Source organism: Bison bison, unplaced genomic scaffold, assembly GCF_000754665.1.
Source record: "Bison bison bison isolate TAMUID 2011002044 unplaced genomic scaffold, Bison_UMD1.0 scf7180017863978, whole genome shotgun sequence".
Lineage (NCBI taxonomy): Eukaryota > Metazoa > Chordata > Mammalia > Artiodactyla > Bovidae > Bison > Bison bison.
In genome coordinates this window covers 205,763-226,747 of record NW_011494550.1, presented here as the reverse complement: position 1 = coordinate 226,747, position 20,985 = coordinate 205,763, and the positions used below count along the sequence as shown (strand labels likewise).

General features: G+C 41.4%; 1 protein-coding gene across 1 annotated transcript; it reads left to right on the top strand.

The window, feature by feature from the left end:
• Positions 1-20,000: 20,000 nt before the first annotated feature.
• On the top strand, positions 20,001-20,985 carry LOC104984296 (olfactory receptor 10H1-like). Its single transcript, XM_010833963.1, has one exon. It carries the CDS (start codon positions 20,023-20,025, stop codon positions 20,983-20,985), a length of 963 nt encoding a protein of 320 aa, XP_010832265.1. The 5' UTR covers positions 20,001-20,022.

Genomic DNA, 20,985 nt, shown 5'->3' with positions numbered 1-20,985 from the left:
GGATGCTTTTTAGACTCAATTAATTTTGAAAAAAACTAATGTCTCCCAGTGTTAGAACTCAGGGTGGTTTTCTATTTTTTTTTTTTTAAGGTAGAAGAAAAAGTTTTATTTTTCATTTAAGTACTTTATTTTTTACACAGAAGTAGAAATATAATGTTGTATACATGAAACTTATATGATGCTATAAACCCAGGTTATCTCAATAAACATAAATTAAAAAAAGAAAGGAGACATAAACATTATTTTAAAACAGAAAAAATCCACTCCTTGCCTGATTATCTTGGTCAAGTTATTTAAACTCATTTTGTCTTTGTTTCTTAAATTTGTGAAATAGGGATGCAGAAAGTACCTAGCTCATACAGTTATTGTGAAAATGAATGACTCACACATATTCTTGTTTTTATAATCTTAGAAGACTACCAGGGGAAGTGTAAGTACTGACTAAATCTTAATCATTATTTGTTGTTGCTTAGTTGCTCAGTCGTGTCTGACTCTTTGCAACCACATGGACTGCAGCACACAGGCTTCCCTGTCCTTCACTATCTCCTGGAGCTTGCTCAAACTCATTGTCCATTGAGTCAGTGATGCCATCCATCTTGACCTCTGTCGTCCCCTTCACTTCCTGCCTTTAATCTCTCCCAGCATCAGGGTCTTTTCTAATGAGTTGACTTTTCATATCAGGTAGCCAAAGTACTGGAGCTTCAGCTTCAGCATCATTCCTTCCAATGAATATTAAGGATTGATTTCCTTTAGGATTGACAGGTTTGATCTCCTTGCAGTCCAAGGGACTCTGAAGAGTCTTCTCCAACACCACAGTTCAAAAGCATCAATTTTTCAGCATTCAGCCTTCTTTATGGTCCAACTCTTACATTCACACATGACTACTGGAAAAACCATAGCTTGACTATATGAACTTTTGTTGGCAAAGTAATCTCTGCTTTTTAATATGCTGCCTAGGTTGGTCATAGCTTTTCTTCCAAGGAGCAAGCATCTTTTAATTTCATGGCTGGCTGCAATCACCATCTGCAGTGATTTTGGAACCCAAGAAAATTAAGTTTCTCTTTGTTTCCCCATCTATTTGCCATGAAGTGATGGGACCAGATCCCATGATCTTAGTTTTTTGAATGTTGAGTGTTAAGCCAGCTTTTCCACTCTCCTCTTTCATCAAGAGGCTCTCTAGTTTCCCTTTACTTTCTGCCATAAGGGTGGTGTCATCTGCATATCTGAGGTTACTGATATTTCTCCCAGAAATCTTGATTCCAGTTTATGCTCATCCAGCCTAGAATTTTGCATGATGTACTCTGCATATAAATTAAATAAGCAGGGTGACAATATACAGCCTTGACATACTCCTTTCCTAATTTGGAACCAGTCCATTGTTACATGTATGGTTCTAACCGTTGCTTCTTGACTTGCATGAGAATTTCTCAGGAGGCAGGTAAGGTGGTCTGGTATTCCCATCTCTTTAAGAATTTTCCACAGTTTGTTGTGGTCCACACAGTCAAAGGCTTTGGCATAGTCAATGAAGCAGAAGTTTTTCTGAAATTCTCTTGCTTTTTCTATGATCCAGCAGATGTTGGCAATTTGATCTCTGGTTCCTCTGACTTTTTAAAATCCAGCCTGAACATCTGGAGTTTCTCAGGTCACCTACTATTGAAGCTTAGCTTGAAGAATTTTTGAAAACTACCTTGCCAGCATGTGAAATGAGTGGAATTGTGTGGTAGTTTGAACATTTTTTGGCATTGCCTCACTTTGGGATTGGAATGAAAATTGACCTTTTCCAGTCATTTCCAAAACTGACCTTTTAGTCATTATAAACTACTTCTAATATAACTACTATTATTATAATGTTAAATAACATGCTCTAAATATTTTACTACCACTAACACTAATTTAGAAAACTAAAATAATTTTTATTTTTATTGGAGTATAGTTGCTTTACAATATTGTAGTAGTTTTTGCTGTACAGTCAGGTGAATCACCTAGGTGCATACATATATCCACTCCTTTTTGGAATTTCCTTCCCATTTAGGTCACCACAGAACATTGAGTAGAGTTCTTTGTGCTATACAGCAGGTTCTCATTAGTCATGTATTTTATTCACGTGTTTTTAAGGATTCACTTTGGCTGTTGTGTGAAGCATGGATTGTAAGGAGGCAGTGGTAAAAGCTGGGTCACCATTCAGGAAGCAGCTGCAGTAGCCTGGGAGAGAATTAAGGATGGTTGCATGTTCCCTCTTTCTTCAGAACTCAAATCAGATTCTGGCACCTCTGTCAGGGCTCTTCTAACTCACCCAAGCTGAATCTAAGGCTCCCATAACACCACTGCACATGACGACAGCTCTTTGCATATGCGTCTGTCTTATCCATCAGACTTTGAACTTTCCAAGTCTAGGGCCATGTTTTACTGATTTCTGTGTCCCTGTCATTTCCTGTGGTGCCCACTGCTTGGTTAAAAATAATGAGCACCATTAACTGTTCTATTATTTGTAACAGGCATTTTACTAACCAGGATCTCCAAGTCCCAAGTCTGCAAAATTTCTCATAATCTTGTGAAATGTATAATATTAAGAACATTGCAAGTAGTGGGGGAAAAGCCATGATTCAAATACTTCTAATATATCCCTTTTAAGAACGTTTATCTCTTAGGATCCTAAATAAAATCTGATGGAGAAGGAAAAACATATTGGTCCTTTAGGATGCATGTCACTTAAATTGTCAGGAATATGCCCAACTCAATAGCCATGAGGCCCACTAAGAGTCTGAAAGTAATAGTCAACTATACTAGGTCAGCAGGCTTTCAGCAGAATATTTTTCCAAAATAAATTTTTTTGAAAAACAACATTATATTGTACAGGAATAGAAATATAAAACAGTGGAACAGAGTAAGAGTCATGGAACAGACCCATGTATAAACAAACTTATTATATGCAAATCAGCAGGTTATTCATTAAATTGTATTGGTAGAACTAGTTAGCCCTTAAAAAATAAATTTTATCACAATGTGTCTATTACAATGACTAAAATCCAGAATTGTGATGTTGGAGAAGACTCTTGAGAGGCTCTTGGACTGTAAGGAGATCAAACCAGTCAATCCTAAAGGAAATCAATCCTGAATATTCATTGGAAGGACTGATGCTGAAGCTCAAGGTCCAATAATATGGCCACCTGAATCAAAGAGCTGACTCATTGGAAAGGACCCTGATGCTGGGAAAGACTGAAGGTAGGAGGAGAAGGGGACGACAGAAGACAAGATGGTTGGATGGCATCACTGACTGAATGGACATGAGTTTGAGCAAGCTCCAGGAGATAGTGAAGGACAGGGAAGCCTGGTGTGCTTCAGTCCTTGTGGTCACAAAGAGTCAGACACAATTGAATGACTGAACAACAAAATACAGAACATTGACAAACCAAATGCTGGCAAGGATTTGGAACCACAGAAATTCTCATTCACTTCTGATAGTGCAAAATGGTATAGCCACTTTAGAGGATAGTTTGGTGGTGTATTACAAAACTAAACATAGTCTTACTATATAATCTAGTGATCACAATCAGTGAAGAGCCAACTCATGGGGAAAGACCCTGATTCTGGGAAAGACTGAACACAAAAGGCGAAGATGGAGGTAGAGGATGAGATGGTTAGCATCACCGACTCAATGGACATGAGTCTGAGCAAACTCCGGGAGATAGTAGAGGACAGAGGAGCCTGGCGTGTTATAGTCCATAGGGTCATAAAGATTCGGACATGACTTAGCAACTGAACAACAAGAACAACACAGTTCTTGGCATTTACCCAAGAGAATTGAAAACAGGTTCACACAAAAACCTGCAGATATTAATTGTAGCTTTATCCACAATTGCCAAGACATGAAAGAACCAAGATGTCCTTGAATAGATAAGTGGATAAATAAAATGGGATACATCCAGACAACAGTATGTCATTCAGTGCCAAAAAGTAGAGTTATCAAGCCATGAAGAGGCATTGAGGAAACTTCCATGCACATTATTAAGTGAAAGAAGAACATCTAAAGAAGTCACACAATGTATAATTCAAACCACATGACAGGGCTTCTCTGGTGGTCCAGTGGTTAAGAATCTGCCTTGCAGTGTAGGAGACACTGGTTCAATCCCTGGTCCTGGCACATGCCATGGGACAACTAAGCCTGTGTGCCACAACTACTGAGGCCATGCTCTAGGGCCCGTGAGCCACAACTACTGAAGCCCTAGCACTTGTGCTCCATGACATGAGAAGCCATCGCAATGAGAAGCGGCTTGCGCCTCAACTAGAGAGTAGTCCCCACTCGCTGCAACTAGAGAAAGCTCACGTACAGCAACAAAGATGCAAAAAATATAAAAATAAATAATAAGAAAACCCACATTACATTTTGGAAAAGGCAAAACTATAGAGAGAGTAAAAAGATCAGTGGTTGCCAGGGAAGGACAGAATTTATCAGAGGGAGCAGGAAGACAGAGCACCAATGGCTGGAAGCTCCAATAAAGAAACACTTTCATTTTTTGGAGGCAACTTGGGATGAAAGTGTATTGTCTTTGGGGACAGTCAGCAATGGGTTCAAGTCTTAACTCTGCCATTTTGACAGCTTCACCTTGAACAAGATGCTTGGCTTCTCTGCACCACAATGTTATCAATGAGCATTCTCAAGTTACACAAAATGAGTTGATAAAAGCAGGACATCTCTCATTATACTGATGAGAGGATTAAATCGTAGGAGGCACAGAGTAGGAAGACAATCAAATCTATATGTCATTTATCAGGAGCGCTGCTTGGGCAGGGCTAGGAATGATGAAAACTGATGACTTCCTTCCGTCCAGTAGCTGACCTCTCTATGTCTCACCTCACTTCAGGCACAGCTTCCATGCAGGGAGCCAGTTTCTCATCAGCGACTGAATTCATCCTCACTGGCTTCTCAAACTTCCTTCAACATCTCCTGCCCACCTCCTTCCTGCTGTACCTGCTGATGTACCTGTTCACACTGCTGGGGAACCAGCTTATCATGGCCACCATCTGGAAGGAGCTCAGCCTCCACACCCTCACGTACCTTTTTCTGTGTGCCCTCTCCATTTCCGAGGTCTTCTACATCTTTGCCTCCATCCCACGCATGCTGGCTGACCTGCTCTCCACCTCACTGTGGTGGTCGTGCACTACGGCTTTGCTTCTGTCATCTACCTCAAGCCCAGGGGTCCCCAGTCTCTGGAAGGAGACACACTGAAGGGCATCACCTACGTGGTCTTCACTCTCTTCCTCAACCCCATCATCTTCAGTCTCAGGAACAAGGAGCTGAAGATCGCTGTGAAGAAGACCTTCCTTGGCAAACTCCACCCAGAAAAAAAAGTGATTATGTGGGAGGAATTCCTTGGAAAAACTAAACTGGCTTATCACATGCTAACAGTAGAAATGGCACCCTGCAAAACATGTTTGTCTAATGCCTTAAGACCTTTAAGAACCCTTATAGGCAACATGCAAATGTATCCAAAATGGTTAAACAGAATTAAGGTGGGAAGATGGATGACATGATAGCACAGAGAAAGTCAGCTTCACTGAGTCCTATCTGTTGCAAGACCCTTTTTCAGGGAGCATTAAACCTGGAATCTGGGGGATTTCCCTGGTGGTCCAGTGGTTAAGAATTCACCTTGCAATGCAGGGGACATGAGTTCAATCCCTGGTCAGGGAACAAAGATTCCACATGCTTTGGAGTAACTAAGCCCGTACCCCATACCTACTGAGTTTGTGTGCTCTGGAGACCATGTGCCACACTACAAAGTCTGTGCACTGCAACAAAAGATCCTGCAGGAAGCAGCAAAGATCACCTAAGCCACAACTAAAACCCAATTCAGTTAAATAAGTAAATATTAAAAATTTGGAATCTGTTCTCCTACCAGAAACAGTGGTCTAATTACTCCCATCAACATAAACACATATGGTAAAAGGAAATGGAAAAGTTCAAGCCTCCACCCTCCCTTGGGCAGCAACAGGTATCTACAACCCAACTTTTGTGAGGCTACAGAAGACTAAGCCAGATCAAAGAGTCCTAAATTTCAGCTTTGTGCATATTGAAATAAGCAGACTCAGAAAAAGTCAAGGAAATCTCCATATTTCAAGTGTGAATCTTGAGCAAGTGCAGAGAGACTGGGAAGTCTCTGTAGCTAATGCAAAGAAAGAAATCCCACCATGAGAGATCACCTGTTGTGTTAGATAGTGACATGGCACATGGGCCAGTGTGCAACGCTTTGGAGGAGCACAGTAACGAGTGCAGAGCCCAGGCTGAAAGTGTATCCCAAGGCAATGCTGGTTTAATGATTCCCCATGAACACGAGGGAGGATTTAAGGTTGATCATACTTCACAGTTTCTAGCAAATAGTAGAGGAAAAAGTGGAAGCAGTGACATATTTTATTTTCTTGGGCTCCACATCACTGTGGACAGTGTCTACAGCCATGAAATTAAAAGATGTTTGCTTCTTGGAATGAAAGCTATGACAAACCTAGACAGCATATTAAAAAGCAAAGACATCACTTTGCCAACAAATGTCTGTATAGTCAACCTTTTGGTTTTTCCAGTAGTCATGTATGGATGTGAGAGCTGGACTATAAGGAAAGCTGAGCGCTAAAGAATGGATGCTTTTGAACTATGGTGCTGGAGAAGACTCTTGAGAGTTCCTTGGACAGCAAAGAAATCAAACCAGTAAATTCTAAAGGAAATCAAACCTGAATATTCATTGGAAGTACTGTTGCTTCAGGAGACAGTGGAGGACAGAGGAGGCTACAGTCCATGGGGTTGCAAAGAGTCAGACACAACTTAGTGACTGAACAACAGCAGCAATACTTCATAGTACTTATAATTTGCTGAAAATGTGTGCATTTAGGAGAATGAATATCATACTGTATGACATCCCTTACAAGAGGAATTGTAAAAAGGTATTCACAAAAATAGAGAGTTGAATGGTGGTTTTCAGGGTTTGAAGGGAGAAAGACTTTGTACAATGTTGTTTAGGGGCCCAAATTTGAAACCAGTCAATCAACCAGAAGATCAACAAGATCTGTTGATCAAGAAGATCAACAAGATTACAAATACAGCATTGCGAGTATAGACAATAATCACGTATTATCAACTTCAAAGTTGCTGAGAGACTAGATCTTAATTGTTCCCACACCCCAAAAACAATGTGATAATTATGTGACATGACAGAGCTTTTAACTAACACTGCAGTGGTAATCATATTGCAGTATACAAATACATGTCCAATGTACACTCTAAACACACATTATTATGTATCAACTTTATGTCAATTTTAAAAATGTCCCTTGACAAACTTATAGCATTTCAGAGTGTGAATTGATGCATTAAAAATGGAAATTTATAGTATTTTAATGGACACTCATTTATGATGGTACCATTTTGTACAACAATAAATGCAATTAAAATATGTAAGTAATGGTCAAATTAGCTAATGTTTTAAGAAAGTAAATGTGCATGAAAGTGAAAGTATAAATCACTATGTTCATGTATAAATTGAATAGTAAACTATACCTCATTTTCCTAAAGTTGAATTCAATCTTTCTCTATAACTTGAGCAGTAAGAACACCCCATGTTACCATGCAGCAGGAAGATGTGGAGAAAATTTCACTGTAACTTAGGATCTCCAAGCGTCCTCCTTTGTATAATATACTGCATGCTTCATGTTACACCTCAAATACATTATCTCATTACCACCTCACAATGGGGCATCAGGGCAGATAAATTCCCATCTACTTGACAGAGGGGAAAACTGAGCCTCAAAACTGTTGCATGACTCACCAAGATCACACACATCAGTAGAGTCAGACTTCCAATGGAGGACTTTTCTATCCCCACACCTCTCCACCCAATGCTTCACACACCAATTTCCTCCAGTGGGTTTTTTGTTTCCCCATCCAAGGAGAACCAGGCCATTTTCAGATCAAATGTACAAGCATCATAAGCCTTTTAAACCACAGGTGGGCTATTGAAGCCAACCATACCCTGGAGTGGGCACCTCAGATGGGAAAGAATCTGCCTGCAGTGCAGGAGATTCCTGGGTTGGGATGATCCCCTGGAGAAGGGCATGGCAACCCACTCCAGTATTCTTGCCTGGAAAATTCCATGGACAGAGGAGCCTGGCAGGCTACAGTCTATGGGGTCACAAAGAGTCGGACATGACTGAGTGACTGACACTTTCACTTTTATACATTGGAGTGTGCATTGGGACACTGAGGGAATATTTCTATAGACTCAGCAGTTTAAAGGTCTGGTCTTGTAGAAATTCCTGAGTAACTCTTTTCATAGTGATGCTGAGATGCTCCCCTCCCCTGGCACTTGGACAAGAATACAAGCTAGGCTCTTTCATTTTCTTCATTAAAGGCCAACTTGACCTCTAATCTTATTAATACTAACATCTGCATGGAAAGAAATCCTGGAATGTGATTGGGTATCCACACTGAGTCAGGCACCCAATGTCTGATTACAATTTTTTAGGCTATCAGCTTCTTGAGGTCAGGAAGTTTGTGCATTTTGCTCACCATCACACCCAACATCAACATGGCACTTGGAAGATATGGTCAATTAACATATATTTCTTGGTTGGACCAGTGCAATCCCCAGAACACTAAATAAAGCAGAATGTTGGCTTACAATTTTTACCATGTGAAAGACCTCATTGCCATCCAAAGCAGTGGGAAACAGTGTCTGAGAAGCTGTGTTTGAGGTCAGGATGACCTGGCTTAAATCCTGCCTCTCATTTCCCCACTGAATTAATGGACATTTTATAGACATATTCCACATATGTGTACATAATAGGATGTTCAGAGCCAACATGTCACATTAGGTATATCCATTAATAAAGAACTGCTAAACAAATCTTGATTCATTCATACATGGAACACAGGCAGCCATTACGTTCATTTAATCCTTGGACTTCATTAGCATCCTCTGTCCCTGGGGATCCTCTCTAATATCACAGCTTTATGTACCTTGTGTACACAGATGATCCTCAATTTCTTATATTTATCCCTATCTGCTTGCCTACTCAGCATCTCCAAGTGGATATTTAGGAGGCATCTTGAACTTAACGTGTCCAAATTCTTCATGTTCTTGTTGCCTTTATCATCCTTTCTCTTTCTTTCTTCTCTGTCCCTCCCCCCCTCCCAACTCCTTCCCTTCCTTATCTTCTTTCTCTTCTTTCCATTCTCTTTTCCTCTCTCACTCTCTCTCTCTTTTCCTCCCCTTTCCCCTTCTCCTCCCCATCCCACCCCTCCTTGTTTCTCTTCTTCTTCTCCTTCTTCTCCCTTTGTCCTCCTCTACTTTTGGGGGATGATGAAAATGGTCTAAAACTAGATACACATGGTGGTTGAATAATACTGTAAGCATGCTAAATGTCACCAAATTATTCACTTTAAAGTGGTTAAAGTTGTATGAATTTCACCTCAAAAATAAAACAAAGCCCCTCCCCCCAACACAGTGAAATCCCACAATACTACTCTTATTTTATGGGTTTGTGTTTGTCCACATGCCCCATGCACATAGAGGTCTGTAAGGATGCCCATCAAACCTATTATCCTGATCACACAGCTGGCCATTGAATGACTTTTAGCCTTATCTATAGCATCTCCATTATTTAATAGAAGAATCACAGTTTTGTATTTCTTTTAAAATTTTGAAGGACATTTGATTAGGCTAATGATATGAATGGGGAAGAAAAACAATAGAGAGGCACATGAAGCAGCTTCCTCAGCCCTAGTGAGCAATGGCAGGGCTGCTCTCTTGCCAATGTCAGCAGCCAGAGCCCTAAATCCCAAATTTGAGAGCACTAGACTCTGCTCAAGGCCCTGAGATAATTGACTCACATCTGACCAGCAGGGAGACAGGGAAAGTGAGGACAGTCTCCCTGAGGTTGCCCAATGCTTCCTGGAGTCCCCAGGGGTCCCAGCATCCCTGTACCAGAGGACAGATGCAGAGTCAGTGGGACCACAGAGGAAGATGGTGGCAGGCAGGAGCAGAGGCAGCATAAATAATAGAGGTGAGGCTCAGTAAACCACCCCCATCTGCTTGGCATGATCAGGGTGGCAGGCTCCTTGCCTTGCGGCCCTCACCTGTAAGGTCCTCATCTACAGGGAAACACCAAACCAGGACCTTCAGTTGGAGTGAGGCAGAACCAGATACAGAGCTTGGAACCCAGGTGAGTCATATTCCAACGCTTCCAGTTGACCAGGAGAGAACTGGGGAACCTGTTGCTGCTTGGAGAACCCACACTATTTATAAAACTCTTTGTCTAATTTGAATCTATGAGTAGGTGTAGAGGTCAGGGCTCCACTTCTTGGCTTCAGAGTAACATGGTGGTTACTTTGCCAGACAAGTGAGGAAACTGAGGTGCCAAGAGAAGAGCTACCTCTCTATCTTACCCAGAACAGCTGTCCAGCTATATTCTCTCTGAATCAGCCAAAAACCAATGGTAAAATGATTGTGAGGAGGCAGGGAAGAGAAACAGGAAGATTTAGGATTGAGAGGCTGCAATCATCCCCTGAGGGTATAAAGTTTTAATATCAGGAAGGCACCAGGGTGGACAGGTGCTGTGATGGTAAGGAGTCAAGGATGAAAATAGGGAGGATAAAGGGAGGCAGCAGGTGGCTGAGATGGGAAGGAGGGGATACAGAGAGGGGAACACAAACAGCTTCATGAGAAGAGAGAGCCAGGATGGGGGCAGACAGGTAAGGCAAGTTGGAGACAACACAGACCTACCACCAGGGGCGGTTCTCCTCCACAGGGGACACTGTGCAATACCTGAGATACCTCTGATTGTCACAGTTGGAGATGTTACTGGCATCTAGAGAGTGACAAGGATGCTGCTCAACATCTAATGCCCAGGGCAGCCCCCAACCATAGAAAATGATCAGCCCCTAATGTTTCTGATGCTAAGATGGAAAACCCTTCTGCAGTGGTATGTGTAGACAGCGTTTGTCCATAGGTGGGTTTGACCTCTGAGTTCTGAGTGGGGACTTGTCCCTCTGTGAGTTCTTTTAAGTGCCACATAGCCCAGTCACACTCCTTCTCTGGGGCTGTTCAGTTTAATTGCAGAGGAACCCCTAAGTGTTCTCCTGGTGAATCAATGACAAAAGACATCAGTTCACCTCTCTACCATCCTGAACTCACACCCATCTTGGTTCTAATGCTTCTTTTTACTTTAAAAAATTAGGAGACTTTACTTCTTGGAGCAGTTTTAGGTTTACAGAACACTGAACAGATAGTGTAGAGGATTTCCACATACCCTTTCTCTTCCTGCACACAGCTTTCCCTATTATTATTTTTTAAAAAAAAATTTGGAAGATAATTGCTTTACAGTATTGTGCTAGTTTCTGCCATGCATCAACATGAATCAGCCACAGCTATGCGTATGTCTCCTCGCTCTTGAACCTCTCTCCCAGCTCCCACCACATCCCACTCTCAAGGCAGCAGTGGAGATGCAGACAGAAAGAACAGGTTTTGTGGATGTAGTGTGGGAGGGAGAGGATGGGACAAACTGAGACAGTACAGTGGAAATATATACATTACCATATGTAAAACAGATAGCCAGTGGGAATTTGCTGTGTAGCACAAGGAACTCAACTCTATTATTAATATCATGCATAAGTGAGGTACATGTGTTACAGTTGCTGAACCAACACTGGCACAGTATTATTAAATAAAGCTCACAGTTTATGTTAGGATTCACTCTTGGTGCTGTATATCCTAAGAGTTTTGAGTAATGTACAATGTTATGTATCCACCATTATAGTGTGATATGGAGTTGTTTCACCACCTTAAAAAAAAAATTCCACCTATTCATCTCTCTCTCTCTCTTCCTGAGTACTGAAAACCATAGTTTTGCCTTTTCCCAGAATGAACAGAAACCAATCTCAGCTGTATTCTGCATCCCCATCATCCCAAAATGTATATACGCAGCCCTGAACCAACTCCCCAGGACATAGTGAGCTCTTGTCTTCTTATAGTTCCTATCTATTTATTCCTGGCCGTGGACTCTTGTCATCTGAATTAATATAAGGAGGTAGTGGGTGGATGGTCTGGTACGGTGAAGCTAACAGTTTCCTTGTCTTGGAAGTGGCTCTGACATTCATTAACAGCTAGAAATAAGTGGTGAATATAATAGAGAAGTTAGGAGAAGATAGACTTTGGGGTCATTCAGATATAGGTCAGATCCTGGCTCCCTTACTCAAGAGTCATGGTCCCTTTGACAAGTGATGTGTCCTCTGTGGAATGCAGCCACCACTTCTGGAAAACAGGGATCAATAGCCGGTGCCTCAATACTGGGGTAAAGATTTCATAAGAAACACATGGGTACAGGTGCCAACATCCAGTAAATGGTAGTTATTCTTATCAAGAACCCCAAACCCAGTGCCAGAGAGAGTTGCATCTCCAAGATGACACATTATAACAGCAGTCATAAAAAAGTTAGAAGCAAGGACTTGAGACCCACTCAGGAGTTGTTTCAGAAGCACACAGGAATGAATGACGAAATCGGTTTTGGGAATAGATGTCCAGGAAGGCTATGTAGGGAAGATGACACTTAAACTGAGTCTTAAAAATGAACAGGTAGAGTAGCATTGACAAGTATACAGTACCATGTTTAAAACAGATAGCTAGTGGGAAGCTGCTGTATAGCACAGGGAGCTCAACTTGATGCTCTGTCATGACCTAGAGGAGTGGGATGGGGGAGTGGGAGGGAGATTCAGGATGGAAGGGATATATGTATACATATAGCTGATTTCCTGGTGGCTCAGATGATAAAGAATCTGTTCACAATGTGGGAGACTCAAGTTCAGTCTTTGGAATAGGAAGGTCCCCTGGAGAGGGGAATAGCTACCCACTCCAGCATTCTTGCCTGGAGAATTCCATAGACAGAAGAACCTGGTGGGCTATAGTCCATGGGGTCACAAAGAGTTGGACATGACTAAGCAACTAACACTTTCACTTTTTCTTTTCATAGCTGATTCATGTTATTGTACAGCAGAGCCTAACACAACTGTTGTAAAGCAATTAAAATTTAATTAAGCTTTTTATTTTGTGTTGGGATAGAGTTGATTAGCAATATTGTGATAGTTTCAGGTGGACAGCAAAGGGACTCAGCCGTACATATACATGTCTCCATTCTTCTCCAAATCCCTCTCCCATCCAGCCCGGCACATAACATTGAGCAGAGTTCCTTGTGCTATACAGTAGGTCCTTATTGGTTATTCATTTTAAATAAAGCAGTGTACATGCTGATTCCAGACTCCCTAACTATCCCTTCCCTTTATCCTAAAAATACACCCCCCCCAAAAAAAATTAATGAATAGATATTTGCCAGTTGGAAAAGGGGAGGGACCAACATTTGGGTAAAATGAGCAGCTTAGGGATTACAACTGTTCTCTGTATATCATTGGTTCTTAACTGGGGGTGACTTTGCCCCCCCCCCCCCCCCCCCCACCTTGGGGACATTGACAGTGTCAGGAGACATTTTTGGCTGTCACTACTGAGCAGGGGCTACTGGCATCTGGGTAGTAGAGGGCAGGGATGCTGCTAAGCACCTCACAGTGCACAGCATGGCCACTACCCCCAACAGCAAAGAATGATCTTGCCCCAAATATTACAAAAGCTTGCACTGGATGTTGGAGAGCTAGAGAAAGCACAGCCCACAGGATCTTGATCTCATCCATTCAGACTCCTCTTGTAGGCTCTTGTTCCCAAGTTGTTGGCTTTGACTTACCCCATCTAGGATCTCAGAGTATTAGGACTGAGTGGGGCCATCCTGGGGATCTGTAAACAAATGCTTACCCAGAAGTGAGAAAAAGAAGCAAGTGACTCCAAGGGAGGGAGGCTAAGAAACTGTGGAAACTGATGATATTTGGGGAATGCAGCCTCCAGTCACCAAAGTTTTGTTCTCAACCTGTTGAGACTTGATCTAAAATGTGAGTCCATTTGATCAGGCATTCATTACATTGTTGTATAATGCACAAAACAAAATTTACCATTTTCTCCATTTTATAACATACAATTAATTCAGTTGCAGTAAATATATTCATGATGTGCAACTTCCATCTGTATCTATTTCCAGAACTTTCTCAGCATCCACAAAGGAAACTCCATACCCATTAGCGGTCACTCCCCTTTCTTCCCTTCCCCAGCCCCTGGCAACCACTGATATGTTTTAAATTCCTACATGAATGCAAACTCTACTCACATGAGTGCAAACATGGAAACAACCTGAATGTTCGTTAGGGAATTTGGGACGGACAGGTACACACTGTTATATTTAAAGTGGATCATCAACAAGGACCTACTGTATAGCTCAAGGAACTCTGCTCAATGTTATGTGGGAGCCTGGATGACGGGAGAGTCTGGGGGAGAATGCATATATGTATATGCATGACTGAATCCCTTTGCTGTCCACCTGAAGCTACAATACTGTTAATCAACTATAATCCAAACTAAAATTATATAGTTATAACAGCTATAATGCAAAATAAAAGTTTAATTAAAAAATACTCACTCATATGGATAGATCAGCCAAACAGAAAATTAGCAAGGAAACATAAACTTTAAATGATACAGTGGACCAGTTAGACCTAACTGATATCTATAGGACATTTCACCCCAAAATAATACATTTCACCTTTTCTCAAGTGCACACAGAACATTCTCCAGGACAGATCACATCCTGGGCCATAAATATAGCCTTAGTAAATTTTAAAAAATTGAAATTATTTCAAGCATCTTTTCTGATTATAATGCAGTAAGATTAGATGTCAAGTACAGGGAAAAAACGATTAAAACATATGGAGGCTAAACAACACGCTTCTGAATAACCAACAAATCACAGAAGAAATCAAAAAAAGAACTCAAAATATGCATAGAAACAAATGAAAATGAAAAAAAAAGGACAATCCAAAACCTATGGGATTCAGTAAAAGCAGTGCTAAGGGGAAGGTTCATAGCAATACAAGCTTACCTCAAGAAACAACAGAAAAATCAAATAAACAATCTAACTCTACACCTGAAGCAACTAGAAAAAGAAGAAATTAAGAACCCAAGGGTCAGTACAAGGAAACAAATCATAAAAATTAGGGCAGAAATAAATGAAAAAGAAACAAAGGTGACTATAGCAAAAATCAACAAAACTGAAAGCTGGTTCTTTGAGAAGATAAATAAAATATACAAACCATTAGCCAGACTCATCAAGAAAAAAAAGGGAGAAGAATCAAATCAATAAAATCAGAAATGTAAATGGAGAAATCACAACAGACAACACAGAAATACGAAGGATCATAAGAGACTACTATCAGCAACGATATGCCAATAAAATGGACAACTTGGAAGAAATGGACAAATTCTTAGAAAAGTATAACCTTCCAAAACTGTACAAGGAAGAAATAGAAAATCTTAACGGACCCATCACAAGCACAGAAATCGAAACTATAATCAAAAATCTTCCAACAAACAAAAGCCCAGGACCAGATGGCTTCACAGGTGAATTCTACCAAAAATTTAGAGAAGAGCTAACACCTATCCAACTCTTCCAGAAAATTGCAGAGGAAGGTGGGCTGCCAAACTCATTCTATGAGGACAACATCACCCTAATACCAAAACCAGACAAAGACACCACAAAAAAAGAAAACTACAGGCTAATATCACTGATGAACATAGAGGCAAAAATCCTCAACAAAATTCTAGCAAACAGAATCCAACAACATATTTAAAAGATCATGACTAAGTGGGCTTTATCCCAGGGATGCAAGGATTCTTCAGCATTTGCAAATCAATCAATGTGATACACCACATTAACAAATTGAAAGATAAAAACCATATAATTATCTCAATAGATGCAGAGAACGCCTTTGACAAAGTTCAATATCCATTTATGATAAAAACCTCTCCATAAAGCAGGCATAGAAGGAACATACCTCAACATAATAAAAGCCATATATGATAAACCCACAGCAAACATTATCTTCAATGGTGAAAAACTGAAAGCATTTTCCTAAAGTCAGGAACAAGACAAGAGTGCCCACTCTCACCAATACTATTCAACATAGTATTGAATAAAATACTTAGGCATAAATCTACCTAAAGAAACAAAAGACCTATATATAGAAAACTATAAAACACTGATGAAAGAAATCAAGGATGACACAAATAGATGGAGAAATATACTATGTTCGTGGATCAGAAGAATCAATATAGCGAAAATGAGTATACTACCCAAAGCAATCTATAGATTCAATTTAATCCTTATCAAGCTACCAATGGTATTTTTCAGAGAACTAGAACAAACAATTTCACAATTTGTATGGAAATACAAAAAACCTCTAGTAGCCAAAGCAATCTTGAGAAAGAAGAATGGAACTGAAGGAATCAACCTGCCTGACTTCAGACTCTATTACAAAGCTGCAGTCATCAAGACAGTAAAGTACTGGCACAAAGACAGAAATATAGATCAATGGAACAAATAGAAAGCCCAGAGATAAATCCACAGACCTATGGACACCTTATCTTTGACAAAGGAGGCAAGAATATACAATGGAAAAAAGACAATCTCTAACAAGTGGTGCTAGTAAAACTGGTCAACCACTTGTTAAAGAATGAAACTAGAACACTTTCTAACACCATACACAAAAATAAACTCAAAATGGATTAAAGACCTAAACATAAGACCAGAAACTATAAAACTCCTAGAGGAAAACATAGGCAAAACACTCTCTGACTTAAATCACAGCAGGATCCACCTGCTGATCCACCTCCCAGAGTATTGGAAATAAAAGCAAAAATAAACAAATGGGACCTAATTAACCTTAAAAGTTTTTGCACAATGAAGGAAACTATAAGCAAGGTGAAAAGACAGCCTTCAGAATGGGAGAAAATAATAGCAAATGAAGCAACTGACAAACAACTAATCTCAAAAATATACAAGGAAATCCTGCAGCTCAATTCCAGAAAAATAAACGACCTAATAAAAAAATGGGCCAAAGAACTAAACAGACATTTATCCAAAGAAGACATACAGATGGCTAACAAACACAGGAAAAGATGCTCAACATCACTCATTATCAGAGAAATGCAAATCAAAACCACAATGAGGTACCATCTCACTCTGGTCAGAATGGCTGCTATCAACAAGTCTACAAACAATAAATGCTGGAGAGGGTGTGGAGAAAAGGGAACTCTCTTACACTGTTGGTGGGAATGCAAACTAGTACAGCCTCTGTAGAAAATAGTGTGGAGATTCCTTAAAAACCTGGAAATAGAACTGCCATACAACCCAGCAATCCCACTTCTAGGCATACACACTGAGGAAACCAGAAGGGAAAGAGACACGTGTACCCCAATGTTCATCGCAGCACTGTTTACAATAGCTAGGACATGGAAGCAACCTAGATGTCCATCAGCAGATGAATGGATAAGAAAGCTGTGGTACATATACACAATGGAGTATTATTCAGTTATTAAAAAGAATGCATTTGAATCAGTTCTAATGAGGTGGATGAAACTGGAGCCTATGATAGAGAGTGAAGTAAGTCAGAAAGAAAAACACCAATATAGTATATTAACACATATATATGGAATTTAGAAAGATGGTAACAATGACCTTATATGTGAGACAGCAAAAGAGACACAGATATAAAGAACAGACTTTTGGACTCTGTGGGAGAAGGTGAGGGTGGGATGATTTGAGAATAGCATTGAAACATGTATATTACCTTATGTGAAATAGATCACCAGTCCAAGTTTGATGCATGAAACAGGGCACTCAAAGCCGGTACACTGGGACAACTCTGAGGAATTGGATAGGGAGCGAGTTGGGAGAGGAGTTCAGGATGGGGAACACATGTACACTCATGGCTGATTCATGTATATGTATGGCAAAAACCACCACAATATTGCAAAGTATTAGCCTCCAATTAAAATTAATTAATTAATTTAAAAAATTTTTAAAGAAAAAAATAGATGATTGGGTAAAAAAAAAATTGGTCTATCCATAAAGGGATATTGTTTGGCTATGAAAAGGTGTGAAGTTCTTCATATATGAATTCAAATGCATTCTTCAATGTGGATGAACCTCAGAAATACTATGTCGAGTGAAAGAAGCCAGACCTCAAAAGCTACATAGTGTATGAGTCCATATTGCCCAGAGCAGGCCAAACCACAGAGGTGGAAAATAGACTGGTATTTTTGTGCCTTTACACTTGACATTGCCTAATAATAAAGATCACATAAAAATTGGTACTTTATTTATAAAGAGATATTGAAATCTCATTAAACTGAAGTTACTGAGCACAGAAAATATACATGTACTCATTTAGTGTATGGATTTAATTATCATAGATAGCACCTATTGTTTTCCAGGTCATAGTCCAAGAATAATTCATTAACTTCTCAAAAACTTCTTTGAGACAGGTATAGAGAAACAGAGGCACAGAGAGGTGAACAAATTGCTCAGTTTCACACAGTGGGAAGAGCAGGGATTTGAAGTCTGTCAGCTGACTCTCTCATCCTTTTGTCAGATGGCTGTGTTGCATTGCCTCAGAACACACAGATAGGCTCATGGGATCTGGAAAACAACTAGAACATTATTTTTACACAGTGTCTTGCCTCAGATTCATTGCATGAATAACTCAACTCCAGAGGAGAAATCTGATTGATGAATGTTAAGTTAGAGATGTGCACAGGTCCAAATGACCATAGCCATGGAATAGGGATGTCTCATGGTATATGACATCCAGGCAAATCCCAAACCAGTCCATCCTGAAGGAAATCAATCCTAAATATTCATTGGAAGGACCGATGCTGAAGCTGAAGCTCCAATACTTTAGCCACCTGATGCAAAGAGCTGACTCATTAGAAAAGACCCTGATGCTGGGAAAGATTGAAGGCAGGAGAAGGGGATGACAGAGGATGAGATGGTTTGGTGGCATCACTGACTCAATGGACATGAGTTTGAGCAAGCTCCAGGAGATGGTGACAGACAGAGAAGCCTGGCGTGCTGCAGCCCATAGGGTTGCAAAGAGTCGGACACGACTGAGCAACTGAACGACAACAACAGCAACATGGTATTTGAAGCTCTGAAAAAAACAAGACTTATCAGAAGGGAGTAGAAGGGCAGAGCAGCAATGGTTGGAAGCTTTTTCCATTTTTGGAAGATGTAGAAGTGATAGAAAGGTAGAGTCTTTGGGGACAGCTAGGCATGGGTTCTGCCATTTTGACAGCTGCACCATAAACAAGTTGCTTAGACTCTCAAATATTTTCAATGTGTATTCTCAAGATACTTTGTGCTTAGTCACTCAGCTGTGTCTGACTCTTTGTCACCCCATGGACTGTAGCCCACCTGGTTCCTCTGTCCATGGGGATTCTCCAGGCAAGAACACTGGAGTGGGTTGCCATGCTCTCCTCCAGGGTATCTTCCCAAACCAGGAACTGAACCCAGGTCTCCTGCATTGCAGGCAGATTCTTCACCATCTGAGTAACCAGAAAAGCCCAAGAATACTGGAGTGGGTAGCCTAACCCTTCTTTGCTGCTGCTGCTAAGTCGCTTCAGTCGTGTCCGACTCTGTGCGACCCCATAGACAGCAGCCCACCAGGCTTCCCCATCCCTGCGGTTCTCCAGGCAAGAACACTGGAGTGGGTTGCCATTTCCTTCTCCAATGTATGAAAGTGAAAAGGGAAAGTGAAGTCGCTCAGTCATGTCCGACTCTTAGCGACCCCATGGACTGCAGCCCACCAGGCTCCTCCACCCATGGGATTTTCCCAGCAAGCATACTGGAGTGGGATGCCATTTAGACAGTGATAAAAACAGCACACACACACCCTCCTCCCCCACAATATTGATGAGAAGATTAAATCATACGAGGCACAGCCTAGGAATTCAGCCAAGGTCACCTGTCATTTATCAGGATCAGGAGCAGCCCCTGGGGCAGAGCCAGGAATTATGGAAGCTGAAGACTTCCTTCCATCCACTAGCTGACCTCTCCATGTCACACCTCACTTCAGGAACAGCCGCCATGCAGGGAGGCAACTTCTCATCAGCAGCTGAATTCATCCTCATCGGCTTCTCCACCTTCCCCCACCTTCAGCTGATGTTCTTCCTGCTCTTCCTGCTGATGTACTTGTTCACGCTGCTGGGGAACCTGCTCATCATGGCCACCGTCTGGAGGGAGCACAGCCTCCACACCCCCATGTACCTCTTCCTGTGTGCCCTTTCCATCTCCGAGATCCTCTACACCTTTGCTGTCATTCCACGCATGCTGGCTGACCTGCTCTCCACTGACCACTCCATTGCTTTGAGAGCCTGTGCCAGCCAGATGTTCTTCTCCTTCACATTTGGCTTCACCCACTCCTTCCTGCTCACCATCATGGGCTATGACCGGTACGTGGCCATCTGCCACCCCCTGCGCTACAACGTGCTCATGAGCCCCCGAGGCTGCGCCTGCCTGGTGGCCTGGTCCTGGGCTGGAGGATCAGTCATTGGCTTGGTCGTGACAGTAGCCATTTTCCAACTAACGTTCTGTGGATCGAATGAGATCCATCATTTTGTTTGCCATGTGCAGGCTCTTTTGAAGTTGGCCTGTGGAGAAAATGTCTCCATTCTGGCCATGGGCTTAGGACTTGTGTGTATCGCTGCCCTGCTGGGCTGCTGTCTCCTCATCCTCTTGTCTTACGCCTTCATCGTGGTCACCATATTGAAGATCCCTTCAGCCGAGGGCCGGCACAAAGCCTTCTCCACATGCGTGTCCCACCTCACTGTGGTGATAGAGCACTATGGCTTTGCCTCTGTCATCTACCTCAAGCCCAAGGGTCCCCAGTCTCTGGAAATAGACACCTTGATGGGCATCACCTACACGGTCCTCACTCCCTTCCTGAGCCCCATCATCTTCAGTCTCAGGAACAAGGAGCTGAAGATCGCCATGAAGAAGACCTTCCTCAGCAAACTCTAG